Source organism: Fukomys damarensis, unplaced genomic scaffold (genome assembly GCF_012274545.1).
Source record: "Fukomys damarensis isolate Sample0158 unplaced genomic scaffold, DMR_v1.0_HiC HiC_scaffold_32, whole genome shotgun sequence".
Classification (NCBI taxonomy): Eukaryota; Metazoa; Chordata; class Mammalia; order Rodentia; family Bathyergidae; genus Fukomys; species Fukomys damarensis.
The window spans coordinates 32,259,465-32,271,735 of NW_022900944.1; the positions used below are offsets into that span (position 1 = coordinate 32,259,465).

Consider the following 12,271-nt stretch of genomic DNA (forward strand, 5'->3'; position numbering starts at 1 on the left):
TTTTTTTTCTTTTGGTACCGAGGATCGAACTCGGGTCCTTGCGCTTGCAGGGCAGGCGGTGGAACCACTGAGCTAAATACCTAGCCCTATCCCTATTTATTCTTTTCCGGCATTAGGTGAATTACTTAATGTTTTTGTATTGATGTTCAGTAGTCGTTCTCCAGATTTGCATTGAAAAACTATTTATTAAAGGTGAAGCATAAGCTGGGCGGAACAGTACATCTCTTATCAGTACTTTTTAATCAGTGCTTATTAGATGTCTTTTTCAATATAATACATAATTTATAATAGTTATATGTTGCCTTTGTTTATTTTCAGTTCCACTAATACTTTTTAAGCGCCTATGTGGAAGATACTGTTAGGTACTTTGTGGTATTTTATTGATGCAAAAAAGGCAGGCTTCTCAGAGTTTGGGAAATAGACACATAACTAAATAAATGTACTCCTAGGCCGATAGAATTATGTCGGGTATTTTGTAACGAAAAAAACAGGAAAAGTGGAATTTGTTGAGAGGGTGCCATTGACTTGTACTTATGTGATTGGGTCTGGACAAAAAAACAAAACAAACAAACAAAACCCAAAAAAACTTGTTTGGGCTGGGGATTTAGCTCAACGGTTCTGCCTCCTGCCTCTCAAGTACAAGGACCTGAGTTCGATCCCCGTACCCCCCCCAAAAAAAATCTTCAAAAAAAACTTGTTTGAATATTTTAAAACATGTACTAATAAAAATAGCTGATATCGGCACACTTTTTCAAGGGCACAAACTTGGGATCCACTGTATACTAAATATGCGATCAATAAAGGCATTAACTAAGCTAGGTATGGTGTTGCATTCCTCCAGAAACTGAAGCAGGAGAATCACAAATTTGCAGTTAGTTGGGGCAATTCAGTGAGATTCTGCATCAAAATAAAAATAAAAGTTCTGGGAATATATGGGGCTATAGTGTAAGGGAAGGAAAGAGCCCTTTTTCAATCCCTAGAATGGGGTGGGAGAGGGTCATCTAGAAGGAATTCAATTCAGGTTTGTAATTTGATTTATAATTGAAATTCTCAAAGGTAAACATGAGCAATTTTTTTTTTTTCTTTTGGTTTTTGGAGACAGGGTCTCACTATGTAGTTGAGACTGACCTGGAACTCACTATGTAGCCCAGGCTGGTCTCTAACTCACAGCAATCCTCCTGCCTCAGCCTCCCGAGTGCTAGGATTACAGGCATGAGCCACCACTCCCGGCAACATGAGCAATTTTATTTGTGAGAAAAAGTCCACTTTAAAGCCTTATCGCAGATAACGTTTTTCTTCTTTTATTTTTTATTTTTGGTACTGGGGATCAAATTCCAGACCTTGTGCTTGCAAGGCAGGAGGCTGCACCATTGAGCTAAATCCCTGACCCTAGCAGCGGCCCTAATTTTTAAAAGTTTTTTACTAAGGTGAAAATACATATGAATAAGTCAACCATAATTTATTGACATTCACACTGACCACTGCTAAATTGAGTTCTAAAACATTTTCTTTACCCAAAAAGAAAACCCTATACCCATTAAATGGTTGTGCTCCATTACCCCTTCTTCCCTCCCAGCCTTTAGCAACCAATATCTGGTTTCTGTCTGTGTGGATATTTCATGTTAATGAAATCATGTAATATATGACCCCTTGTCACTTTTTTAACTTAATATAATAACTTTTTCATGGTTTATGCACTTGGTAGCATGTATCAGTAGAATAGTCCATTGTGTACCTATATATACATGGGTGACACAGTGTTTATCCTTTCATCCATTGATGGACATTTGGGCTGTTTGCACCTTTGGGCTATTGTGCCACTATGAACACCAAGCAGCTAATTTTAAAATTCTGGTGAGAAATATGTGTAATGTATTCAAAAATAAGTTTTCAGAATTATTTGTCCACAACATTAGTTCTCATTTTAATAAGTATAAAATGAGTATACTAAATGCTTCTGGGAAGGTACATACAGAAGTAGGCCGTAAGGATACACTTGCTTGTTAGAATTCTCGTGAGTGCTGGGTTCTATCAGTGTGTTTACTTGGTTGTGAGTTCTTTTCCTTGGGCATGGAAGTTCCTTGAGAGCATGGATGATGTCTGTATCTTGTATTATCAGTGTCTGGCATAGTGTCATTATTTAGCAGGCACCTGGTTATTTGTCAAATGAATAAGTTTTGTTTTGTTTTGACGGGGTATTTTTTTGTTTGTTTTTTGTTTTTGTTTTGTTTTGTTTTGATACTGGGGATTGAATTTGGGACCTTGCACTTATGGGGCAGGCAGTGGCATCACTGAGCTAAATCCCCAGAACTTGTCAAATGAATTAGTAAATACCACTTAAATTGAGTCAGTACTCACTATTTTTTCACAGTTGAGGAAGTTGATAAGCATTGTTTCAATTCTCTGGCTTTTATTGGTTAGTTCTATGAAATAGCAGATTTTGGTAGTTTGGGCCAATGTAATTTTATATCCCAGGTTTGAGAGTACCTATAAAATATCTACATTTCCACACTGGGGACAGTTTTTGTTTGTTTGTTTGGAGACAGTCTCACTCTGAGTGCTGGGATTGACAGCCATGTCCCACCATGTGTACCTGGCAGGGAACAAAGTTTTGAAAAATACTTGGTGGGAGGAGGAGAAGGAAAGTGAGGACAAGTTAAGACACTGAATTTAGTGATTGTCCTAAGCAAGCTTGTTAAAGTATACTTTAAATGATTTGTGTTATACTTGATAACATTATATACCTTTGTGAGTTTATTTTTGACTGACTTTATTTTATTTGGTTAATTAAGTTATTTTTTGTGGTACTGGAGTTTGAACCCAGAGCCTTTGCATGGAGTTACACCTCAGTTCTTTTTTTTTTTTTTTCTTTTCTTTTTTTGGTTTTTTGAGACACAGGGTCTCACTATGTAGTTGAGACTGACCTGGAACTCAGTTATGTAGCCCAGGCTGGTCTCGAACTCACAGGGATCCTCCTGCCTCAGCCTCCCTAATGCTGGGATTACAAGTGTGCGCCACCACACTTGGCCAGACAGGATCTTTGTAAGTCACCAAGTTGCCAGTCTACACTTGAACTTGAGATCCACCTGCCTCAGCTTGCCAGGGTGCTGAGATTACAGCCATGCACCACTACCCCTGGCTTTGACTTTTATTATATTCTGAGATGTTTTGAGATTTTTAAGACATTAGAGTCTTTTTATTTTATTTTATTTAGCTCCCAGTGCTCTGATTTTTCCAGTTAAAATTAATCAAACTATTTTGTTAAACTTTTTCTTAGTACCTAGCTTCACATTTTACCTGTAGGAACTAGGGAATTTAAAATAGGTAAGTATTGCACAGGGTGTCGTGTTGCACACCTGTAATACCAGCACTTTGGAGGCTGAGGCAGGAGGATCACTGTGAGTTCCAGACCAGCCTGGGCTTTACATAAGTGAGTTCCAGGTCAGTCTCTACACAGTGAGACTCTGTCTCAAAAAAAACAAAAAACAACAACAACTAAAGTAGGTATATATTTAATATATTCTATTATTTGCCATTATAAAGGTCAGCTTCTGGTACTCTAGTGTACTTGATTGTATTACCTCTAATTTAGTTTGATAGTATAATTGCAAATTTAAAGTTTCATTATAAATATTGATTTCTAATCCTAAATGAGGGTCATTAGAAAGAATGTGTGGCCGGGTATAGTGGCACATGCCTGTAATCCCAGCACTTGGGAGGCTGAGGCAGGAGGATCACTGTGAGTTCGAGACCAGCCTGGGCTACATAGCAAGTTCCAGGTCAGTCTCAACTACATAGTGAGAACCTGTCTCAAAAAACCAAAAAAAAGGCGGGGGGCAAAAGAACATGTGCTGTATTATTGCTATTTCCTAAGAGAAGAACTGTCTTAATATGGTATGTATTTTTGTAAGAAATTTACTTTATTATGATATATATATAATAGTACTTTAATATACAAGTTTTTCATATGTAAAGTTGAGATACCTCCTACATTATTGTCTGTAATTTGCAATGTTTTTACTTCATCTACTTATTGGATATTTGATCCATGTGTTCATTATAATTTACTATCATAAATAATTTGTAAATGGGATGATATATTTAAAGCTCTGAGCATAGTCCTGGCTCAGTAATGCTCTTTAAGTTGTGGTAGTTAATACTTCTTTAAAAACACACCTTTCTTCAAAGACACGTAATTGATAGCTTTTATTTCCTCTTTCCTAAAATCTTCTCTGTATGGCACTACATTAAAACATTGAAAGAGTAGGGACAGATTAGAGATTGCTACAAACCCAGCTTACAGGAATTTAAATTTTTAGTTTTAGACATTTTTATTTTATCCTCTTAATTCTAGTTTTTATTCTTTTCGGTGTTCTTTACCTCTTCTTGTATTTTACAAAGTAAGACGGTCAGGGCCAGGAATTTAGCTCAGTGGTTTTGCCACCTGCCTCGAAAGCACAAGATCCTGAGTTTGATCCCTGGTACCAAAAAAAAAAAAAGAAAAAGTATCCACTCAAAGTAAGAAGGTCATTTGATTTTTTTGTTTTTGTCTTTGAGACAGGTTTTCAACTATGTAGGTCAGTTTGGGCTTGAACTCACTATGTAACCCAGTCTGGCCTCCAGCTGGTGGTAATCCTCCTGCTTCAGCCTCCTGAGTGCTGAGACACAGGCATGTGCCACCATGCATGGCTAGAAAGTCATTCGTTTTTAATTATGTTTTTTCTACTTTTAATATTCTGTTTCTTTGACATGGGGTTGAAGGATATTCCTGGAGGTATTAGCAGAATTCTGTGATGGAGATTAATGAATATATGTGTTTTAGTTAAGTATGAGGAAAAACTTAGGGGAGGAAAATCACAGTCTCAGCTGGGTATGGTGGTGCACACCTATAACCCCCAATAATACTCTGGGAGGCTGAGGCAGGAGAGTGGCAAGTTTGAGCCGAGCTTGGGCAATTTAGTGACTTAGGGAGACCCTTTGTCCCAAACAAAACCTTTAAAAAGAAGGAAAACCAGGGCCAGGGATTTAGCTCAATGGGGCCACCACCTGCCTTGCAAGCATAAGGACCCAAGCTCGATCACTGGTACAAAAAAAAAAAAAAAAAAGGAAAACTAGCCTGAGAAGGTAGCTCAGGTGAATGCCCTGAGTTCAATCCTCAGTACTGCCAAAATTAAAAAAAAAAAAAATTGTAAAGGGTCAGTGTCACTGTTTTGTTAATAGATTCATCATTAAGAGTTTTTATTTTTCTTGGATTTCTTAAGTTTTCCAATACAGGGGGATAGTTTGGCATATTCTTTGAAGTATTAGCAGTTTTACTACTACTTTTACTACTTTTTTATTTGTTTGTTTGTTAAAAAACATGAATACATATAAACACTTAAAACCATATGACCAGGGATTTAGCTCACTCAGCAGTACCTTGTCTGCCTTGCAGGGGCAGGTGCTGAGTTCGATCCCTGGTGTTGGAAAGAAAAGAAAGAAAGAAATATCTCAAGCCGGGGATGTAGCCCAGGGGCACCACGCCTGCCTGGCAAGTGCAAGGTCCTGAGTTCGATCTGCGGTGCCACAAAAATGAATAAAATAAATAAATAACATATGAACACACCCAAGACATTTTGGGGTTCCAGGAAGACTTGTACTTTTTATGGGCACTTAAGTAAGTATTAATTGTAGAATCAATTTATTATTACATAGTAATAATAATGTATTATTACACTAATATAATTTTGTTATTATAACTTTTCTTTCTGCAGCAACATTTTCTGTAAAATCGTATATGTTTTTATTGAAGGCACAGTCCAAGCTGGGTTTGTTTTGAGATAGGATCTCACTATACAGTTCAAGCTGGCTTTATACTATGTAGCCCAGGTTGGCCTTGAACTGGTGACAGTCATTCTGCCCCAGGCTCTTGACTGCTTAGACTACAGGTGTGCATCACCATGCCTGGCCCAAGCTGTTTTTGAGGTTTGCTCTCATTTATATTTTCAATGAGGTGTAATCAAAAGGATATTTTTGGTGAGAAAATGTAGTATTCATTTTTTACCAGAGATAGTCGAATACTGGTATATAAAATGAAAACCATTTAAGAGAAGATAATCATTTATATTCCTGATTTCCTTCTTGTCATTGCTACACGAGAAGTAGGTTGATTTACTATGGTAATATTTTATTTTAAATAGGTGTAGGATTGAGGAAGCCCCAGTATAGTAAAATTACCTTACTCTTACAAAATAGGAACTGGGGGCCCAGGGATTTAGTTCAGTGATTTCAGTGCCTGCCTTGCAAGCTCAAGGACCTGAGTTTGATCCCCGGTGTTGGTGGGAACTGGGTGTGGTGGTGGCACACACTTGTAATCCCAGCACTCTGGAAAGCTGAGGCTGCAAGTTCAAACCCAGGACAGGGCAATTTAAAAGGGGCTGGGGAGGGCCAGGGATTTAGCTCAGTGGTTCTGCTGCCTGGTCTGCCTCACAAGCTCAAGGTCCTGAGTTCAATACCCCATACCTAAATAAATAAATAATGGGGCTCGGATGTTGATCAGTGGTAGAGAACCCTTGGGTTCGATCCCTAGTAGAGAGGAAGGGAGAGAAATTGAGACTAAAAGGGACTGAGAGGCTCAGAGAGAGGAAAAACCTGAGTATGTTGTGCCTCATTTGATACTAAATGGTAGTTTGACTGCTCAGACAGTGATATAAATAAGGGAAATGTTGTCTAAAGCTGTCCTGGTGGGTCAGGGGAGTAAACACAGCAGATCTGGCAGTAAGCCTGGCTTCTAAAACTAAATCCAAGTCATCAAATTTGTCCAGGCATGCCACATGAGGTTCAAGTAACAGTGGAATGTAAGAAGAGTAAGTTTTTTTCAGGGAGGGTTAGAAGAGTCACAAGCAGAAGCAAGCTTTTTAAACAGCCATCATTTAAAATCAAACATAATACGGATCTGCATATATTTCCACATTTCTGGTAATGTTTATACATTTATATCATGACTCTCACCTGTTTGAATTTAACAAACTTTTGGAGAGAAAAATAGTTGGAGCTATAAGATTTAAATAATATAGACAGTGCTTATCAATAGTTGAGATTTAATTATTTGGACAGTTCTGATTAATATATTGTATTCAGGTGTGAAAAGGAACTACAGGTAGGTCTGTGAAAGCCTGATAATTCCAGGTATATTGGAGAAGTAACTAGAAGGCTTTGTTTACCTGAAAAAATGTAATTCCAGTCCATCTGATGTATGTTACAGCAGCAGGTGAAAGTTTTAACATCCAAAATATGTAGTTCAATATCTTTAAAATTTTTTTTCTTAATTTTGAGTTATGTTTTATTAGCTTTACCACTTATTTTAATTAAAAGTAAGATTTTTTGAGCTGTGAAATTGGGTTAATTTCAGATTAATTTTTTTCTCATAACTTTTTTCAGTATTATTGACTTGTATCACATGTAAAATATTTCCAAAAGCATTTTTTCTCCGTCAAGGTAATCATTGGCTAGAACATTTTAGTGAACTGTTCTGAGTTGTACTCAATTACAAATATTTTTCATTATTGCTTTTTTAAAGAATCTTACAGTGTAGATTGTTTAAAATACCAAAAAAAGACATTTAGAAGTTATTGAAGCTAGATGATGGACATATGGGCATTTATAATAAAATTTAAAAACTGACACTAAAAAGCTCTTCAAACTCTTAAGGTGCTAGATTAGGATAGGAAAACTATTCACTTTAAAAAATAACACTATAAAGTTAATAGGCTTTACTGTTGCATACAATTTTTAAAATTTATAACAAATGAAGAAAAAATAAAATAATTAGTGGTATGTCTGATTTATAAAGCCCATTTACTGGTATTAAGTTTTTTCAGTTCAATTTAACTTTTTTTTTGGCGGGGGGGCTACTGAGGATCAAACTTTGGATGGACCTTGTGCTTGTGAGGCAGGTGGCTGAACCACTGAGCTAAATCGATTTAACTTTTGAATTTATTCGTGATGAAATGGAGCTACAGAAGTTGCTCTTAATTTTAAGACATTTTAAATCTTAATATATAATCGACAGATTAACTCACAAGGATAATAGACATATTGAGCTGGATGTGGTGGCACACACTTGTAATCCCAGCACTCAAGAGGCTCTGTTAAAATGGCAGCAAGTTTGAGGCAAGGCTGAACTACATAGTGAGACCCTGTCTCAAAAACAAACAAAAGAAAAAATTGGAAAGAGGAGAATACAAGAAAAAATTTACATTTAACCCATGTACTTTTGCCAAGCTATTTTAAGTTATTTTACTACTAGAGATGTTAGAAACTAACTATACAAAAGAATCAAGTTTAAAAGTATTTTGTGGGGTACATCATTTCTATAATTGTATAATGTGTTTCTTTGTGTTTTTAAGTGATGACATTAAGTTAACAAACTTGTCTGAAATTAAATTATTCCTTGAACACTTTCAGTGGGGGTTGCATTGCCCTTTTAGCTCCTTAATTTGAGAGTTATTTCACTGCCATAAGTAAGACAGAAATTGCAAAAGAAGGGAGGGGGAGTTCAAAAAATTATGTGTTTCAGTGGGATTTTGTTTTTTGTTTTTTTGTTTTTGTTTGTTTGTTTCTTGAGACAGGGTCCTACTATGTAGTTGAGACTGACCTGGAACTCACTATGTAGCCCAGGCTGGTCTTGAACTCATAGAGATCCTCCTGCCTCAGCCTCTCGAGTGCTGGGATTACAGGCGTATGCCACCACAACCAGCTTCAGTGGGATTTTTAATTGATAATTGGTTTAATTTAAAATATTTACAGGTTTGTTGGACTTTCATAAATTGAGTACAGTCTCTTCATTAAACTACCTGCTACAAGAATGACTTTATAAAACTATCTGCAAAAATTATACAAGCTTGTGCCAGTGTAAAAAGAAAAGTATGTCAATATATCCATGATGTTACCAGTTAACATAGGAACAGATAAATACTATTAAACTCTTTATCTTTTTTTTTTTTTTTTGGTACTGGGGATCGAACTCAGGTCCTTGTGCTTGCGAGGCAGGCGGTGGAACCACTGACCTAAATCCCCGGCCAATACTGTTAAACTCTTGTTCAGTAACAGAAGTTTATTTATATGGGCAGTATGCTTTATTGTTTATTTTTTAACCAAATACCTGCTCAGTAATTTATAATGGCTTTGCAGTAATGTGTATCAATAAGCACTGGAAAACTGATCGTCTCTAGGATGGTATCCATGTTTAAGTGCTACTGAAAGCTTCACAGGTGGTTATGAAACAGTAAACATATCTGTTATTAATATGTTAATGACTGCTCATTTAATGAGAAATAAAAGTAATTTATGGATAGATACTATTTTAATTGAAAAAGAGACATAATAGACATAAATTCTTTTTTTTTTTTTTTTAACTGGCGGTCACACTCAGGACTTTGTGCTTGCAAGGCAGGTGGCAGCACCACTGAGCAAAATCCCTGGCCCAAAATATAAATTCTTTAGATTTATGGACATTTCAAAACAAATAAGGTATGAAATACATATCAGAGTTTGCCATTTGTGAGATTGATTATTAAGGAATATAGTTTTAACCTTGTCCTTTATATGAAGAAAATCTGGGGGAAATATAGAAATTTTTAAATTTTTGATTGTACTGTAAGAGGTTTAAGGAAGCTGGGTGTGGTGGTGCACCCCTGTAATCCCAGCACTCTGGAGGCTGAGGCAGGAGGATCAGGCTGAGGCAGGAGGATCGCTGCGAGTTCGAGACCAGCCTGGGCTACATAGTGAGTCCAGGTCAGTCTACATAGTGAGACCCACAAACAAACAAACAAAACAAAGAAAGAGGTTTAAGGGAATTTGATATCCTCTCTTATCAACCCTTTTTTCCAGTTTTCATTTCTTTTCAGTAAAGGAAACATTCAGTAAAATATCAAAGGGTTGGGGATTTAGCTTAGTGGTTCTGCTGCCTGCTTTGCAAGCACAAGTTCCCAAGTTCAATCTCCAGCACCAAAAATAATAAGAATAATAGTATTAATAACAACAACAACATTCCAGACCAAAAATAAATAAATGAGAGAAAGACAGTTGCTAAAGCTAAGCCAGGCAGGGTGGTATAAATTTGTAAGCCTGGCACTCCTGGAGCCTGAGACAGGAGGATGGCAAGTTCAAGTTTAAGCCCAGTCTAGGGAGTTTAGTAGTTTAGTGAGATTCTGTCTCAGATTTTTTTTAAAGGTAAACTTTTTTTTTTTGCTTCAGTACCAGAAATCCAACTCAGGACCTTACACTTGCCAGGCAGGTGTGGTGCCACTGAGCTACATCCACAGCCCAGTAAACTTTTTTGTTTGTTTGTTTTTTGGTTGCGGGGGTCGAATTCAGGACCTTAAACTTTCAAGGCAGGCATGGTACCACTGAGCTAAATCCCCAGCCCCTAAACTTTTTAAAAAATAGGTAAATGGGGTTATATTACATTCCCTTTTAGCTATATTTGAAAGCTTCAGTCCTACAGTTGTTTTGATCCTTTTTGGCTATGATCCAGAGTTAAGAAATACTTTTGTTTCAACCCAGTGCATACACACTGTTCATACACACAAAACTGTGTATTTCTACATGTTCATACACACAAAACTGAGAAGTTTCATACAAGAGGGTGTTTAGCTTTTAGACCATAGCAGTATGCTGACACTTTCTTTTTCAGTATATTAAAAAATTGTTGTGTCTCACTAACAGATCACTTACAACCTTTAGTTTGAAAAACAAAATGCTAGGAGATAGTTTCATAGTTTTGATTAAAACTATTAAGGATAGTAAGATGTGTAAAATAATAAAACTATAAAGAGATAATTTTTTCTTGTGATAACTGAGCACAAAGTGCTGTACTACTGAGCCCTTTTTTAAAAAGTTGAATTAGCTTATGGCTATCTTTTTATGGGTGATTTGGTAAATTTTGCCACTTTTTTATGGTAGCAAAGTTTTATTAAAGGTAGGAAAAGAAACAGGCTCTGCAGAGCAAGCTTGGGACAAGTAAAAGTAAGAAAAGTAGTACACTCTATAGTGTGAAGGTGGGCCACTATCCAAGAGTGAGCACAGTGGCCACCATTTCTTGAAAATGATTTGTATCTCTTCCTTTCTCTTTGCCTCATGGCTAAAGTAAAAGTTTTGGTCACTTTGATTTGTGTGGTTTTCTCTACATATTTTATTTTCCAAATTGAGTTTTGGAAGTCCCAGCTCAGATTATCTTCAGTTTCTGTTCTTCTCCCCCCCGTTAAGTTTATTGGTACATTTAAAGCAAACAATACAGTTATATTAACATTGGGATCTTGTACCTTTACATGATATGTTTTGGTTCTTATTTTTTCCCCATACCCCTGCCCTCCCTTCACCCCTTCATCCCTCCCTATTTACAGAGACTTTGTTTCCATTTTTCCTTTTTTCACATTTTTTTTCTTTTCCCTTATTTCCTTTCCCCTCCCCTTTCCACTTCCCCTTTAGCCATTTTCTTCCTATTTCACACTACCAGTTATACCATTTGAACCTTATTTACACTTTTAGTTTTTCACACTAGGGAAACTATTTGGTATTTACTCAAGTGTTCTATTTATTTCACTTAACAGTATAGCCTGAATGTGCACCCATTTAGCTATAAATGTCTCTAGTCTCTCACTCTTTATGACTGAGTAGTACTACACTTTATAGAAAGACCACATCTTTATCCAGTTCTGCTCTTTTTTTGTCTGTAATCTTTCTCCAAGGTGTTTCACCATTGTTTTCTCAGGCCCTTGAACAGGCTAAGCACGCACTCTACCACTGAACTACATCCCCAGCCCTAAAAATTTAGAACATTTTTACCTGGGCGTGGTTGCACATTCCTGTAATCCCAGCTACTAGGATGTTGAGGTAAGAGAATGGAATGTTTGAGCCCAGCCTGAGCAGGTCAACAATTTAGTTAAGCTGGGTGTTGTGGCACACGCCTGTAATCCCAGCACTCTGGAGGCTGAGGCAGGAGGGAGACCAGCCTGGGCTACAGAGTGAGTTCCAGGTCAGTTTCAACTTCATAGTGAGACCCTGTCTCAAAAAAAAAAAAAAAAAAAAAAACCACCCTGAATTTAGTTAAGACTTTGTCTCAAAAATGAATGAGAACTGGAGATTTAGCTCCGTGGTTCTACTGCCTGCCTCACAAGCTCAAGGACCTGAGTTTGATCCCCAGTACCAAACAATAAATAAAAATAAAAAATAAATGAATGAGCTGGGGATTTAGCTCAGTGGTGCTGTGCCTGCTTTGTAAGCCCAAGGT

The 12,271-nt window shown here is 36.9% G+C and overlaps 1 protein-coding gene across 2 annotated transcripts in view; it reads left to right on the forward strand.

The window, feature by feature from the left end:
* Positions 1 to 5,577: 5,577 nt before the first annotated feature.
* Positions 5,578 to 12,271, forward strand: part of Nfatc3 (nuclear factor of activated T cells 3) — a 124,208-nt gene continuing 117,514 nt past the window's right edge. Inside the window, exon 1 of one of the 2 annotated variants that reach the window (XM_010612304.3) lies at positions 5,578 to 5,656. In XM_010612304.3, coding sequence (XP_010610606.1) covers positions 5,596 to 5,656 — 61 coding nt within the window. In that variant the 5' untranslated portion in view covers positions 5,578 to 5,595. The remainder of the gene's footprint in view (positions 5,657 to 12,271) is intronic. The other variant, XM_010612305.3, reaches the window with a different exon arrangement.